Here is an 18,019-nt window from a genome sequence, read left to right on the forward strand (position 1 = left end):
TCTCTTTAGCTCCTTCTAATCCTTATTTCTCTCATTCTTTTTTTTTTGTAAGAATATTGATTCACTCATTCAGCATCTACATATTTAACATCTACTTTATGCAAAGACACAGAGTTAGGCACTATAAGATTTGTAAGTGAACTGAGAGGTAAGGTTTCAGCTGTCAAATTAACAGATAAACAAGTAAACATTTGCCCATTTAGCCTGCATTTACTAGTTATCTGTCATGTGTTAGATGTTGTTCTGGGAACTGTGGATACAGAGGTAAAAATAACAAGGTCTGTACCTCTGTAGCTTACATTCTGAAGAAGGAATAAAATATGCAGGGGAGATCTTTTTTAAAATGTGATATTTGAGCTGAAATATGATGGATGAGGTGGAACAAATGAAAAAGACTGAGGCCAGACAGCAGTTATGGACGATAAATAGAATGAACTCCTTCTGTTTGATGCACATTGGTTTGTGGTTTTTGAGATGGGAAGATTAAGGAGTTTATTGTTGCTTCCATTTTATCACTTAATTATTAAATGAAGACATTAGCTGGGAAGTTTGGTGGGAGAGGATGTACAGCAACGAGGGAACAATCTGAGGAGAGAGAAATTTGAGGATGGAGATCACTCACCAGAGAGAAGTGAATACACCAAGCAGGGAAGTGCAGTAGGATTGCTGGGCATCATTGAGGGTCTACTTGTAAGGTTTTGATCCTGAATTTAAAGTGAAATGGTTCAGCCCAGTTGTGTGGTCTTCTCCAGCTACAGGCACAGGTGTGAAGAAGATGTAAGGTTTAACTAGGGTTGGTTTTTTAACCCCAGGGGACTGGTGGTGAAGAAAGAGAGAAACAAGAATGTTTAGGACATTTGCAAGGAAGTTATAATAATTCAAGCTGTAGAATTCATGCTGTTGTGCTGTGTGCTGTGCTTAGTCGCTCAGTCGTGTCCAACTCTGTGACCCCATGGACTGTAGCCCACCAGACTCCTCTGTCCATGGGGAGTCTCCAGGCAAGAATACTGGAGTGGGTTGCCATGCCCTCCTCCATGGGATCTTCCCAACCCAGGTCTCCTGCCTTGTAGGGTGGATTCTTTACTGAGCCACCAGGGAAGCCCAGTTTATGCTGGGGAAGGAGAAAATGAAGTGGAAATGAAGACGGAAGAGAGTTGATGGATATAAAGAAAGTGAATCAATGGATTGGTGGATTAGATGAGGTTGAAAGTTGTAGTCAGACAGATGAATTTCATGGGCTGATATTAGTATGTGATATTAACACATTCATTAATAGACCTGTTTCTGTGTATATGTATACACATCCAGGAACAATTGCAGTCAACTTTATAGCATTGAAAAGAGTGAGGTTTTGCATGGTTAACCAAAAAATTCAGAGGACCACCACAGATGTTCTGGTTGGTCTTACTGTTCATTTTTTTTTTTCCTTTAAATTTATACAAAGGATTGAGTGTAATTTAAGGACAACATGAAAGGTTAGTAGCACTACTTGGAAGATCTTATCTCAGCTTATGTGTGAAATCTTTTTTAAAATCACTTGGCCTCATTGGCCATGTTCTCCTAATTGAGCACTGCGCCAAGTGCTGGGTGTGCAGGAATATCAGGTCACGGTGGGTTCAGAGGGCTCATGGAACACAGAGGTGGGCACACAACTCAGATGGGGTGGAGAATGGATAGGTTTGGAGAACATGACATCTCAGCAAATATGTGAAAAGATAAGTAGGAATTAGAGCTTAGCAAAGAAACCACAGACCCAAGTGGGAGTGAAGAATGTGTGTGAAGATGCTCAAGCAAGAAGGGGATGACCTGATGGATCCCAAGTGGGTTGGTTTGTAGGGTCTGAGGGAAGATGTAATGAGACATGAGGCTAGGAAATTAAGCAAGGGCCACATTTTAAAGGGTGTGGTAGGTTATATGAAAGAAATTTCATACTAAAAGCAATAGGGGACTGATGGCAATGGCAACCCACTCCAGTACTCTTGCCTGGAAAATCCCATGGGCGGAGGAGCCTGGTAGGCTGCAGTCCATGGGGTCACTAAGGGTCAGACACGACTAAACGATGTCACTTTCACGTTTTACTTTCATGCATTGGAGAAGGAAATGGCAGCCCACTCCAGAGTTCTTGCTTGTAGAATCCCAGGGATGGGGGAACCTGGTGGGCTGCTATCTATGGGGTCGCACAGAGTCGGCCACAACTGAAGCGACTTAGCAGCAGCAGAAGCAGCAGCAGTAATATAAATCACTTAAAAATGCTGCAGAGGATGTGAAGAAAAGGGAACAACCCTCCTACTGATATAGCCATTATGGAGAACAGTAAGGAGAGTCCTTAAAAAACTATGAATAATCCTATCCTACGACCAAGGGATCCCACAACTGAGCATATACTCTGAGAAAACTACAATTCAGAAAGAACCCATGTACTCTGATGTTGACTGCAGTGCTATTTAGAATAGCCAGAACATGGAAGCAGCCTCGATGTCCATTGACAGATGAATGGATGAAGCAGAGATTCAATATTCAATGGGATATTACTCAGCTATAAAAAAGAACGAATTTGACTCAATTGTGCTCAGGTAGATAAACCTAGAACCTGTTATACAGAGTGAAGTAAGTTAGAAAGAGACAAACAAATGCTGTATATTAATGCATATATTTGGAATCTAGAAAAATGGTACTGATGAACCTATTTGCAAGGCAGTATTGGAGACGCAGATGAGGAGACATATATACACTATCATGTGTAAAACAGATAGCTGGTGGGAAGCTGCAGTATAACACAGGGAGCTTAGCCTGGCACTCTGTGATGGCCTAAGTGGATGGGATGAGGAGAAGGGGAGTGAGGCTCAACAGGGATAAGATATATGTATACTTATGACTGGTTCTCGAAGGATGTGATCCAGGAGAAACCAACACAGTATTGTAAAGCAATTTTCCTTCAAGTAAAAAATAAATAAAAAAACACAATCATTTTAAAGTGTGGGATTTGCTTTGATGAAGAAATTGGATTTTTATCATTGCTAAGGTTTATTCTAAAATTCTTTCATTCATGAGTATAAAGCAGTAAATCAAAATGATTTAAATGTGTGCCTCTAATCTGAAAATAATTACTAACAGTAGCAATTAATATGGGACAGTATTAAACATAGAAATTCCTGCTTACAAAACATTATTAAACTTGTATTCATCTGTTTGCAAAAAGAATTGAAATTAAAAATTTCTTTGACTCTGAGTACATTTGGTTACTGCTGTGTATTTTCCATCATATCAGTGAAAATATTAGATAATTTCCCATGAGTTTGTGTGTGCTGTTTAATATTACCAATCAAATGTCAATGAAGCTCTGTACTTTTTCTCTCCAGTGATTTAAACTTTTGAGATGCTTCCATTAATTGGAAAATCAATCATCTTTGATAACTTTCCTGACCCTTCTGATACTTGGGAAATCACTGAAACGATTGGCAAAGGAACATATGGAAAAGTTTTTAAAGTGTTGAATAAGAAAAATGGTCAAAAAGCAGCAGTCAAAATTCTGGATCCCATTCATGTACGTCATGTTTTTTTTTTTTTTTCTTGTTTGCTAATTAACTTTAAAAAAAAATCTGTGTTAAACAGTTAAAAAGTCCATTGGTATCTTATCTTGATTTATTTATCACAATGTCAGTTGCAATTTGAAGGAAATGTTTGTTTAAAAATATCTTGTTAGATTTTCCTTGTTAAATGTTTAACATATATTAGAAGGTCCAATAAATACTTGATAAATAAATAAATATATAGTAAAGAGAAGTATGGGGGCTTCCCAGGTGGCACTAGTGGTAAAGAACCTGCCTGCCAGTGCAGGAGGCATAAGAGAAACAGGTTCGAACCCTGAGTTGGGAAGATCTCCTGGAGGAGGGTGTGGAAACCCACTCCAATATTCTTGGAAACCCACTCCAATATTCTTGCCTGGAGAAGCCCAGGGACAGAGGAGCCTGGAGGGCCCAAGTCCATAGTGTCACACAGTCAGATATGACTGAAGCGACTTAGCATATACACACACAAACATCTTCTCTCAAGCAGCTCAGTGGTTTGATTTAATATTTTTAGATTTCAGAGTGTTGTCAGCATATAGACTCACGGGTCTAGAATTAACCCTAAAATTGTCTAATGTCATCTTGGCCAAATTTTATTTTCCTCCTGTGTTTATTTAGGCTTCAGGCAGAATTCCTCTTATGCCAAACAAGAAATATATTTTAAAATTTCTTTCAAAAAAGGGAAATTAATTTTCAGGTTTACCTAAGTGTTTCTAAACAGAAATGGCATTCCTTTACAGGTGTGGTTCTTGTGAAGAATTCAATGTCGTGGTCAGTCCATATGGCCTCTTTTCCAGCAGTGCCAATGGTGCTTTTTTGGGGAATAGCAGTTGTGATCAGGGAAACTCATCTTGCTTTGCCTGTAAGAGCATGAGATTTGCCTGTTAGAGACAAGATTCTTTTTTCCAGGAGACAGAGGCTGGATGTTTGGGCGCATTTTCAGGTACTAGGACATATGTAGGTCTCCCCTAGCACATAGCGGAGCCAGAATAAACTCAGTGATTCCATAATCCCCAAACCTCTCCTGAGAGCAACTCCTCTAATTACTCAGCTCATGGAGAAGGAAATGGCAACCCACTCCAGTACTCTTGCCTGGAAATTCCCATGGACGGAGAAGCCTGGTAGGCTACAGTCCATGGGGTGGCAAAGAGTCGGACACGACTGAGCGACTTCACTTTGACTTTCACTTTGTGCATGTGATGGGGGTGTGGCTTGATGGAAATGATGAGATGTGTGTGGGGTAGGCCTCGGAGTTCTCGGCCTCGTCACAGCTCTGACACTCACAAAGCCTGCAAAAGGACTCTGCAAAAAGTCGCTGGCCCTCTGTTCATCTTGGGGTTGCTCTTTCTTTTTTGATAGTTTATTTTTACTAGATCTGTTATTACTACATTGTTTCATTTTCCTTTGAGCAGAGGAGAGAGAGGGTGGGGGTTTCTTTTCAAGAAGTAAGTTAGATAAGTGCATGCCTACTCAATCCCAAAGTTATATCTGACTCTTTGTGACCCCATCTACTGTAGCTCGCTGGCTCCTCTTTTGTCATGGGATTTCTCAGGCAAGAATACTGGAGTGGATTGCCATTTCCTTCTCCAGGGGAACTTCCCAACCCAGGGATCGAACCCATGTCTTCTGCATTGGCAGGCGGATTCTTTACCACTGGCCACCAGGGAAGCCCACTGGAGGAAAAAAAATGAGAAGCACTGTGCTGCATGTCTTCATATTCTGTTGAAAAGTTCTTACTGTTAAAACTGAGGGAAGAGAGACACCATTTAAGCTGTACCAGAGTAACTGCACCACTTGGCTTTGCAATACAAGTCTGCCCTTTGAACTTTGCTGTTAAGGATTGGGGTTCATGGTGGCGAGAGAAAGGGCTCCAGGCTGATCCCAATGTGTGGCCACACAATCAGACTCTCTCTCCCATTCCTCTGCTTCTTAGTGAACAAGAGCACATGACTTCTGAATACATTGACAGCTATCCTTTCATAATTTATCACATTTGCTATACAGCCTACCTTACAAATCAGGTTTTGATCTCTTGCTTTAATGAAACGTATAGGTTCATAACTGTAATATGAAATGTGTTCTTTTGCTGCTTTTATTCTTGTCATAGTACATGTATATTTTCCTAAGAAGGCTTTATTTACTCTTCATTCATCATGCCACAAGTCAAATAAAGAAAGATTTATAACCAGGAGATTGTAATCTTAATAAAATAAATTTAAATGCACCCAAGCATTTTTCAGAGTGGCTATTTATTTTCTTTTTTATTAAAAGGGTCTTACTGTTATGGATTTTGAACTCATAATCTCCTCTCCAAGATGGGGATGGAATGAGCAGGACTAGAAGGTAGTAGGCAAAAGACTAGTCCTGGATCACACACGAACCAGTTTTGTGACTCTAACTGCCTTGAGCTAGTTTCTTTTTTTAAAAAAATTAATTTTCTTAGCTTTAGTTTCTTCCTCTGAGACTAGTGTTCTGGTCTAAAATTCTTTCCAGCTTTGTGATTCCATGATTCTGTCTTAAAACAATGTGAACATTAAATGTTACCATAAAATATTAGAAGTCTTTTATTTATGACAGTGAATTGTTTTATGTATATGTGGTTTTCTAGATACATGACTTAGTGCGTAGTCTTGTTTGCATTTTTATTGACTGGGTTACAACCTACTCTACTTCTGGTGAATGAGTCTTTAGCTAACTAAAGGCTGTATGCCATCTTATATAACTTAACCCTTTCACATTTTTGGAAAGGTAGGAGTTGATTGCATGTATGATTGGTTTTTGATAGCCTTTAAATATCCCATACTTCAAAGAAACAAAAGGAACCAGCTAAAAGTTTTCATGTCAAAACAATAATTTTACCACTGAAATAAAGTTAACACTACAAAGAAAGGAAGATCACCTTAAGCAGTTCTCCATATATATTTTTTCCCTAGATTTTGTGATTAGAATTCTTTATTTTTATTTTTTAACTTAAAAAATTTAATTTAATTTGGCTGCATCAGGTCTTAGTTGCTCATGGGCTTAGTAGTTTAGGTGCCTGGGCTTAGCTGCCCAGCGGCATGAGGGATCTTAGTTCCCAGACCAGGGATTGAACCCACGTCCCCTGCATTGGAAGGCACTGGACCACCAGGGAAGTCCCTATATGTTTCTTTCTAACTGCACATAAAAATAGCCTTTTATTTATTTCTTTTCAATGAAATGAACATAATTAGAGATATTTTCGATTAACAGGAAAATCATGATCTCTCCCCTTAAGCAGTGTAATGAGAAATGTCAATACATTGTATTGAGCACAGTAGAAACTATTCTGACCTTGCTTTAACAAAATAAAATTCTACATTCGCTAGTCTAACTTATCTTTTTTTGACTTCGTTCATGTTTTTCTCACTGCTCTCTCCCCATTACTTTTTTGAAACTAGGATATTGACGAAGAGATTGAAGCAGAGTACAGCATCCTAAAAGCACTTTCTGACCACCCTAATGTGGTCAGATTCTATGGCATGTACTTTAAGAAGGATAAAATAAATGGAGATAAGCTATGGCTGGTTCTTGAGGTAAGTGTTTAGAATTTTTTCCTATGTGGTAATTTGCAGTGTGGTCTTGGAATGATGTGTTTAGTAACGTCACCCCCATAAACCAGTTCATCTGATATGTTCCATTCTATATCCTTTGTTGAATCTTGTTACCGGTTCTGGTCTTGCCATCTTTAGAAACATCAGTAAATGAAAGAAAATTAATTAAAGATTAAAAGAAAATGTTTCCATAATAAAAGACTAAAGAAACTAGGATATTTTCCTGGCAGAAGAGCGTACTAAAAAGGGACTTCATTATAATTTTTATTTATTTATCTGTGTTTGGTGCAACACGTGACTGAGGCTCAGTGCCAGGTGCTGTGATATGAGATAAAATTAATGCCGAGGCTTCATTAGGCGAAAATGGTGAGTTGCTAATTTCTTCTGACTTCACTGAATACTAATGACATAAACTGCAGAACCAGGTACTGTCAGTCCCCCATATCTGTGGGTTCCACATGGTCAGATTGAAACAGCTGTGATCCGTGAATACAGAGGATCAACTGTATTTGCATTTATGGGGGGAGGAACCTTACTAGAAGTGGTGTGGAACACTGAATAAGTTGCCAAAGGGGTACTGCAGAGTCTGGCTTTTCAGTTCCTGAGAATAGCTTGCGACAGTTCTCTCCAATGCAAGAGTATTAGAAGGTGCACCACTCAGGTTACTGCCACCCCTAGAAGAATGTGTTTTTTTCTGATTTCCACTGGGTATTTTTATTGAAGTTGAACTAATCATTAATTACAATAAAATCTATAAAAATTTCTTAAAGCTTCTTCTATCAAACCCAGGGCTAGTAAAACCTTTATTTGATTACCCTAACAGCATCTATTTATTGTATTTACATTATTTTATTTTTATAACATTAGTTTCTGGTGTAAAGTGAGGTGATTCAGTTATATATATTTACATGCTAGTTTGTATGTGTGCTCAGTCATGTCCCACCCATGGTGACCGCATGGACTATAGCCTGCCAGGCTCCTCTGTCCATGAGATTTTTCAAGCAATAATACTGCAGGGGGTTGCCATTTCGTCTTCCAGAGGATCTTCCCAACCCAGGGATAGAACCCAAGTCTCCTACGTCTCTTGCTTTGGCAGGTGGATTCTTTATCTCTGAGTCACCTGGGAAGCCCATATATTTCTATGTATTAACATATTTATACATATGGTTTATCACAGGATATTAAGTATTCCTTGTGCTCTACAGCTGGATCTTATTGTATATCCATTCTATTAATATATGTAATACTTTGCATTTGCTAATCCCAAACTCCCAATCCATCTCTCCTCCACCTCCTCTTCCTGTTGACAACCACAAGTTTGTTCACTGTGTCTTGAAGTCACGTTATTTTATTAGCATTTGATTATTTTATTTCTTTTTTTTTTTGGAATGTACCACTGATTTTCCTGTACAGTAATAATTTGCACATTGTCTCCATACTTCATATTTTTTCTATGATGGTTTTTAAATGAGTATACAAGTAGTGATTATTGTAGAGAATACTTGAAACTATAGAAAGAACCATTCTTAATTTTGAATATATTTTCTTCATCTATTTTTGTATGTTTAAAATGATTGACAATATCACTTATCAGTTTAGCCTATTTTCCAGTTCATATAATTTCAGATAGACTTAATCATTTTTATCTTTAAAAAAAATACATTCACTTGATTAATTTTTTGTTGTTCAGTCACTAAGTCAAGTCCAACTCTTTTCAACCCCCTGGACAGCAGCACGCCAGGCTCCTGTCCTTCACTATCTCCCAGAGTTTGCTCATATTTATGTTCATTGAGTTGGTGATGCTGTCTAACCATCTCATCCTCTGCTGCCGCCTTCTCTTTTTGCCTTCAGTCTTTTGTAGCATCAGGGTCTTTTCCAGTGAGTTGGTTCTTCACATCAGGTGTCCAAAGTACTGGAGCTTCAGCTTCAGCATCCATCCTTTCAATGAATATTCAGGGTTGATTTCCTTTAGGATTGACTGGTTTGATCTCCTTACTGTCCAAGGCACTCTCAAGAGTCTTCTCCAGCACCACAGTCCAAAAGCATTGATTCTTTGGTGCTCAGCCTTCTTTGTGGTCCAACTCTCACATCTGTACATGACTACTGGAAAAACCATAACTTTGACCATAGGGCCTTTTGTTGGCAAAGTAATGCCCCTACTTTTTAATACACTGTCTAGGTTTATCATAGCTTTTCTTCCAAGGAGCAAACACCTTTGAATTTCATAGAAAGCAGTAATACAGGACAGTATTACTGTAGATCCAGGTTAGTGGTACCACCTTTTCCTGAGCAGGTAGGTATGTGTTTTTCCTGAGTTGGTTGTTGAACCTGGAAACAGATGGTTCAGTTTCTCTACTCTTTCATTTTCTAATCCATGTTCTGAATGTTGGCACGATTATTGATTGCCCCGCTGGAATCCTACATCCTCCTGCTCCATCCTGGAGGTCTGCCAGGTGCCTGACCCTTGCTGCTTCTCTAGGTGGAATCCACTTTCCTGGATTCCTTGGCCTCTTCTTTCCAAGGTTCCTTCTCTGTTTTGCACATCAGGAATTTGTGTGTTCCTCCTGTTATTCACTGTACTGATGTCACCAAATATTGAGTTCCTTCAGTTAGTTTTTCTAGGGAGCAAAACCTCCAGTCTATGTGTTTGTGTGTGTGTGTGTGTGTGTGTGTGTGTGTGTGTGTGAAGTAGCTCTGGCAGGCTTCTGGATGTGGATATTTTGAATGTGGGGTAAGAAAGCATCAAGTCTTTTGAAGAGAGACTTGCAAAGGAAGCCTTGTTTTCTGCCCCTCCCCTCCGACCTCCTCCACTTTCACTATTATCTTGCCCTCTCTGGGTTAATCTGCTCAGGTGACCTCAGCGCAGCTCCCCCACCTAGCTCTTTGGTTTGTGGCTTTCTCTGTGTTGCTGGATCAGTTAACCACTCAGTCACCTGCATTCCATGTTGACAAATTTTGTTGCAATCTCTTCACTTCTCTCCCACTTTGTTCTTTTTTCTCTAGTGGTTTTATGTTTTTTTATTTTTTTATTCCTTTACTGGCATTTTCATGGAGATTCATGAGTAAGAGGAAATAAATGTATATATTTAATCTGAGACTTTTGATTGAATCACAGTCTTTCAAAATTACAATAGAATTTTCAAGAACCTTTTCAGAATCTGAAACTATTACTTTATAGAAGTTAAAAAAAATGTTTTAAGAGCCAGGCGTGTTCTTTGATGATAGGCAACTTATTATGATTTCAGAATTATTTTGTATTTCTCAATTCAAGATAGCTTTATATTTTTAGTTAAATCACACAAAAAAACAAAGCAAAACTTTTACTTCTCTCAATACAATTACCCAAGTAACAGAATATAAATTATGAACTTGAGCCATTTTGTCTTAAATTAATAGATAATTTACTTATTTGTGTTTGTGTATTTGAGATGTGATGCTCTGCAAATCCTTGATGGAGTCCCGAATAAAAATTTTGTATATTTATATCTTTCAGAACATTTTCAGTAATGCATCTTTTATTTTTTTTCCATGTAAAATAACTGGAAAATTAGCATTTGAAGATTCAGTTGTTCTGTTAGTTATAGGCCTAAATGGGCAAGGGAAAAAGTATAAATCTTTCCCAGAGTTTAAACTATTGAATAAGATCAGTTCAGTTCAGTTGAGTTGCTCAGTCATGTCCGACTCTTTGCGACCCCATAAATCACAGCATGCCAGGCTTCCCTGTCCATCACCAATTCCCGGAGTTCATTCAGACTCACGTCCGTCGAGTCATTGATGCCATCCAGCCATCTCATCCTCTGTCATCCCCTTCTCCTCCTGCCCCCAATCCCTCCCAGCATCAGAGTCTTTTCCAAAGAGTCAGCTCTTCCCATGAGGTGGCCAAAGTACTGGAGTTTCAGCTTCAGCATCATTGCTTTCAAAGAAATCACAGGGCTGATCTCCTTCAGAATGGACTGGTTGGATCTCCTTGCAGTCCAAGGGACTCTCAAGAGTCTTCTCCAATACCACAGTTCAAAAGCATGAATTCTTCAGTGCTCAGCTTTCTTCACAGTCCAACTCTCACATCCATACATGACCATTGGAAAAACCATAGCTTTGACTAGACGTACCTTTGTTGGCAAAGTAATGTCTCTGCTTTTGAATATGCTATCTAGGTTGGACATAACGTTTCTTCCAAGGAGTAAGCGTCTTTTAATTTCATGGCTGCAGTCACCATCTGCAGTGATTTTGGAGCCCCCCAAAATAAAGTCTGACACTGTTTCCACTGTTTCCCCATTTATTTGCCATGAAGTGATGGGACCAGATGCCATGATCTTAGTTTTCTGAATGTTGAGCTATAAGCCAACTTTTCCACTCTCCTTTTTCACTTTAATCAAGAGACTTTTTAGTTCCTCTTCACTTTCTTCCATAAGGGTGATGTCATCTGCATATCTGAGGTTATTGATATTTCTCCCGGCAATCTTGATTCCAGCTTGTGCTTTGATTCCAGCCCAGTGTTTCTCATGATGCACTCTGCATATAAGTTAAATAAGCAGGGTGACAATATACAGCCTTGACGTACTCCTTTTCCTGTTTGGAACCAGTCTGTTGTTCCATGTCCAGTTCTAACTGTTGCTTCCTGACCTGCATACAAATTTCTCAAGAAGCAGGTCAGGTGGTCTGGTATTCCCATCTCTTTCAGAATTTTCCACAGTTTATTGTGAATAAGATCAGCTGATGTCTTTTATGCCTAACAAATTCCTATTCTAATTATATTGTCATTTCTTAATATTATCACTCAGGGGTAGGTGGGAGTTGAAGATTCCAGATTATAGTTAAATGTTCTTTTGAGAGAGCAGAAAAGATTGATTAAAAAGGTCTTGAAACATCCAGTACAAGCAAAGTGGCAACCTGATGCAATGAATCAGCAGAGACTTAGCTTCTTTGAACTTTGTACATATATTTTTAAAATTTATTTTCAATTGGAGAATAATTGCGTTACAATGTTATGTTGGCTTCTGCCATAGAACAGCATGAATTAGCCATGAGTATACATATATCTCCTCCCTCTTGAACCTTCCTTCTACCCCACCCCACATCCCATCCCTCTGCATTGTCACAGAGCACCGGTTAAGCTCCCTGTGTTATACAGCAACTTCCCACTAGCTATTTTACATATTGTCTTTATAATTGTATTTATTATTAGATGTAAGAGTTGGAAATATCCCTTAACAGCTTGAGAAAAAAGAATAAACAATAGTTTATTAAAATAGTATTTCAGAAATCTGATCTATTTGAAATTCAGAGCTGGGGGAAAACATGGAAAAAGCAAAGAGCTGGCAAACTGTATGTAAGACAATTGATTTACATATGCAGGTTAGACTGATTATATATACACATAAGTGATACAATTACCTGATTTATAAACATGAATGGTGCAGGTGCTGCTTTAAAGGCACTTTCAGAAAATTGGCTTGTGGCATCAATACTTTATTCTACAAAATGACTGCTAATTATACCTCTTATCATAATAAAGCTCCAATAAATTATTTTGCTGGCATCCCTGGTGGCTCAGCGGTAAAGAATCTGCCTGCAATGCAGGAGACACAGGAGATGTGGGTTCGATCCCCTGGGTCGAGAACATCCTCTGGAGGAGGGCATGGCAACCCACTCCAGTCTTCTTGCTTGGAGAGTCCCCTGGACAGAGGAGCCTGATGGGCTACAGTCCATGGGTCACAAAGAGTCGGACACGACTGAAACAACTGTGCACGCAGCAGGCGTACAAATTATTTTCCATGAGGGTACCCAAAGGATGGCCAAATAGGAACTTTGGTAGTACCCAGAAAGTCATGCTAATAGTGCTAGACTTCTGACATGAATCTGCATAAAGACAGTGCTTCTTGGAGGGTCTGAGTAGCATCCTTGTTATCAGCCTGGCATATGTGGGGGGTGGGTGGACTGTACCAGCTTGGACAAACTCTCACCCAGAGATTTTTCATCTTGAAAAATCATTGTATTTATATTGCAATCCAGAATTGAAATTCCAAGAAAAGAATTACTTGCTCAGATTTTACTGGGCCAGCTATTTTCTCTATTATTTATTTGTGAGTTTTGAATTATTGCTTTCACTTTGATACAATTTTTCCTCCTTGTATTTTTCTTAAATTTTGTTATACTATGATTTCTTGAGCATGAATAATATACAAGGCTCTGTTTAGAAATTATTTCCTTCTAAATTCTCTGTATGTTCATTCTCAGAACATACAGAAGAGCACTAGTTAGTAGCCCTCCTACATTCCAGTTACACACTTGTAATGAAACTACAAAGGAAGAGAAGGGGTAGAAGATTTTCTCCTGTGGGAATTTATATATATATATATATATATATATATATATGTTATTTTCTTTTTGCAAAATGTTTATGGGAATTTTTATTCTCACTTAGTGTTTAGGTTTTCCTAATGATGTCAGCATAAAGGGAGAACTAGTTTTTTTTTAGTTATATCTTTTGAAGTACCATACTTATATTTAATATTAATTTTTGCTTGTTGCTATTACATATCTCTTGACTGACTTGCTTTGTAAAATATAGATACCTCTTTTTTAAATTTAAAAAATATTTATTTATATTTATCTATGTATTTGGCTGTGTTGGTCTTAGTTGTGGTACTCAGGATCTTTAGTTTGGGCATTTGGAATTTGCTGACCAGGGATCAAACCCAGGGCCCCTCCATTGGGAGCTCTGATTCTTAGCCACTTGTCCAACAGGGAAATCCCTGTAGCTTTTGCTTTTGCTTAGTGTTTCTTTTCACTCCTAGTGTCTACCGTGGAGGGTCAGGAGCAGGATGGATGGGGACCTTGGGAGGTGGGAGGTGGTTCGTTTCTGCATATCCTTACCACTAAACCAGGAGATGAGATGAAAAAACAGGGTTGAAATTGGATTAAGTTGGTCTGGTACTAGGCATCTACTGCAGATGGTCACAGAGGGCAAAATTGAGATTTAACTATAATTTCCCCCTTCTTAGTTGGATGAACAGCAACACCTTAAGTACAGAAGGAATATAGTCTTCTGTCTCAGCATCTATTTGTTCAGTGTATCCTCAGCCGTAAGGGAACCAAAATCCAGTTAGGACATCTTTTTGTTAAAAGGTCTTTCCCTTCATAATCCAGTCTTAGCTGTAATTGCTCCTTTCACGGAAGTACTGCAGGCTGAGTTCTATTATTTATCTGAATTAGTCCTGATTTGTTCATTCTTAATAGTGACACTGCTTTCTCTCTTTGCTTTCTAATTATAGCAATTTTTCTCTTTGAAATTATATCCTTTTCAAGAGATCAAAGGCTGGAAATTACAGGTGGCGTTTGGAAACACAAAAGTTCAGTAAATAGTCCTAAAGCCTCACAAATGCACATTTCTGGTAATGAAAGTGATTTTCATGGACCTGAATACTAACCTTCGTGCGTTATTGGTTATTCTGTGTTTATACTTACATCTAATAAGTAAGATATGGTCCATCATGAGAAAAGGAAACTATAGGATGACAGAAAGAAAATGAGTTAGAATGAATGAATGGTTTCTGTTTGCTCAGTTATTAGCTCTTTAATGTTGCTGCCCGGGAGATAACATGTACATGGAAGGGGACAGGGAACTCCTGCAGGCTTGTATATGTCCCAGGGGGCAGGGAAGCAGGACAGGGCTGCAAACCCAGGCTTCTGAAGCACTCCGATGGCACAGCACTGGTTCTCCCTTTCATTAGCTGTGCACAGTGGCAGTGGAGTAGACGAATGCCGATTCTTTTCATGCTCTTAGGGCTGGGACAACCATTCCCAGCTCTCATATAAAAGGCTGTTATTTGGTGTACTCACCACAGAACAAGACAGACAATTACCTAGAGTCGTCTCACTTTTTTGTTTAAAGGGCAGGATGGAAAAGCAAGTATGCATGCACTCCTTTATATTCTTATAACCCTGAAAATACATAAAAACATATGTAATGCTGGTATATCTTTTTTTCCTAATAGTACTTTGGTGCTTGCAAATACATCTGCTGTCTGAATAGGAGTGCAAGTTTATAATATTAACCACAGAGGGAAAAATGTGAGATGTTTTGCCATTTGGTAAATCAGTATATTTTGACTGTGTGTGCTAAGTTGCTTCAGTTGTGTCCAACTCTTTGCAACCCCATAGATTGTAGCCCACCAGGCTCCTCTGTCCATAGGATTCTCCAGGCAAGAATATTTGAGTGAGTTGCCATGCCTTTCTCGAGGGGGTCTTCCCAACCCAGGGATCAAATCTGTGTCTCCTGTAGCTCCTGCATTACAAGCAGATTCTTCAATGCTGAGCCACCAGGGAAGCCCATATTTTGACCAGGCAGATTAAAAGATTTCTTCTACATTTTCTTGTTTATCAAAGATATCTTGTTGCTCACATTACCGGTGTTTGATGGTGTTTTCCCAAGAATTTTGAAATGCTTTAGGATGAGGGATGCTGTTTAATATCTTGATTTAGTGGTTACAGGATTGTACACAATTACCAAAATACATCAAAGTGCATACTTCAGTGAGTCAATTAGAATGTGTGTCTGTAATAGCTTAAACATACTATTTCTAGTTTACAAGTTAGAAAAGTAATGTGAAAATTATACATATTACAGTATTACACATTAGGAAACATTATTAGGTGATGGTGTCACTCTTAGTAATCTTTTATCAGTCTTTCATTGGAATGCAGAATTTGCTACATCAGTATATGTATTTTATTGATATTGAGTCATACATTTCACACTTTGAAGAGGCACCTTCCATTTCATATAAAAAGATGGCCTTCTGTCATTATATGTGTGTACATGCATAAGTGTCCAGGACTAAAGTATATTCATCCAGTCACTTACTAATTCCATAAATATCTATTACTTTGGGCCAAGCATTTTGGTAGGTTCTGGATATTCAGTAGAGAATGTGACCAGCTGTCATCCTGGTGCTTAGAGTCTAATAGTGCAGAAAGGTAATTTAAAGCTTAATAGACAAATTAATTAAATAATTATACATGGTTATCGATACTATGGGCTTCCCTGGTGGCTCAGTGGTAAAGAATCTGCCTGCAGTGCAGAAGATCCAGGTTTGATTCCTGGATTGGGAAGATCTTCTGAAGGAGGGCGTGGCAACCCACTCCAGTACTCTTGCCTGGAGAATCCCATGGACAGAGGAGCCTGGCTGGCTACATACAGTTCATAGGGTTGCACAGAGTTGGACATGACTAAAGCGACTAAGCAGCAGTAGCGTTGATACTATGAAGAATAGAAATGGAGTGCTGATAAAGAATGAAAAAGACCTTATGTGAAGAGAGAAGTCAAGGAAGGCCTAGATGAGTGGGTAACACATAAGCTTCCACCTAAAAAAAAAAGAAACAAACCGAGGATCCTGTTAGTACCTCTGTTCTTTAATATACATTCCAGACACTCTGGTAAGACTCAGCCCCATCTCAAACCCACGGAAGCAGAAACTCCAAGAAGGAGGGCTCAGAAACTTATTTTTTAAACAAGTCCTAAGGTGATTCTTATCAAAGGAAAGTTTGGAAAATCCTGCCAGAGGTCCTTGGATTTCAGGGTGCATTAGAAATAGTCTGGGACTTCTGCTTCTGGCCATCACAGTAAATTGTGTCACATTGCACAGTTGTACTGTAAATACCTAAAATATTACATAGAATATATTTTTAAAAACATAACAGTTTTCCAACACTGTGAAAGAGACAGCTTAGGCTTGTGACATTGAGAAAAGGAAATTTAGAGGAACACCACAATCATTGCATCTTTATTCTGGGAGACAGTTTTCAGACCACGGGCATAAGGAGGACGTTCTCAAGGAGATCACAGCAATCTTGCTGAACTGAAAAGACTGTTAAGACAGAAGTGACTGGAATTTTCAGAGAGTTAAGCAGAAAAAACACTCCAGAAATCTGCATTAGGGGTTCTCTTGAGTCTTTGGAAACCAAGCTGGAGATGTATAGGGCAAGATTCTAGGCAGTTGGGCAACGAACAATAATAAGGGTAAGAATTACTGAAAAGCAGTGATATGAACAACTACTGGAGTTTGTGCAAGCTGGAGAGATACTTGAGTTCTGACCAGTCAAATTGAGGAATTTTTGTTGAACATCTAAGACGCTTAGTAGAGAACTTGCTGACAGGTTATGTGTTAAAGGAAGGGTTAACCTCAGCCTAGAATAAGAACTACCCTTGGCCTCCTATAAAAACTTCAAAAACAGAGCTTGAAATGTTCACGTCAGTCCACAAGTAGATGAACTGCCTAACAGAACAAAATTCAACATTCATTAAGAGAAGACAGCAAAATCTGAACATTTAAATGTGAAATTACTTATGGCCATCATTTAATAAAAATTAATAAATAGGTAAAAAAGCAGGAAAAGGTAACCCATTGTCAGAAGAAAAATCAGTCAAATGAAACAGACCCAGAACTAATCAGGATAATGGAATTAGCAGATAAAGACTTTAAAATAGCAATTATAATAGTGTTCTCGAATGAAACTTCAAGAAGAGTTAGGTTAAAATGAAAAAAGGAAAGGAGAGGGCAATTCAGATTAAAACCACAATGAAACTACTAGTACACACTCACTAAAATGACTAAAATTTAAAAGACTGATAATTCCCAGTGTTGGTGAGGTTGTGAAGCAAACTGAACTTTTTTAGATTATTTAGGCAGTGTGAAATGGTGCAGTCACTCTGCAGGCAATATAGCTAATGTCTTATTACATCTATAGTTACCTTATGATCTAAAAGTGTCGCTTGTAGGCATTTGCTAAAAATTGGTTTCTATAAAAAGAATCAAACACTTTTATAAAATGAGCAAAGTAAAACCTAGATGAGTGTCAGAAAATGAGTTTTGGCTT

The 18,019-nt window shown here is 38.5% G+C and overlaps 1 protein-coding gene across 1 annotated transcript in view; it reads left to right on the plus strand.

The window, feature by feature from the left end:
• The first annotated feature begins 3,376 nt into the window (after positions 1-3,376).
• The window catches only part of MYO3A (myosin IIIA), a 158,378-nt gene continuing 143,735 nt past the window's right edge, over positions 3,377-18,019 (plus strand). Inside the window, exons 1-2 of the mRNA XM_068986752.1 lie at positions 3,377-3,544; positions 6,989-7,123. Of these exons, the coding sequence (XP_068842853.1) occupies positions 3,377-3,544; positions 6,989-7,123 (303 nt within the window). The remainder of the gene's footprint in view (positions 3,545-6,988; positions 7,124-18,019) is intronic.

The sequence above is a fragment of the Capricornis sumatraensis genome, chromosome 15 (assembly GCF_032405125.1).
Source record: "Capricornis sumatraensis isolate serow.1 chromosome 15, serow.2, whole genome shotgun sequence".
NCBI lineage: Eukaryota > Metazoa > Chordata > Mammalia > Artiodactyla > Bovidae > Capricornis > Capricornis sumatraensis.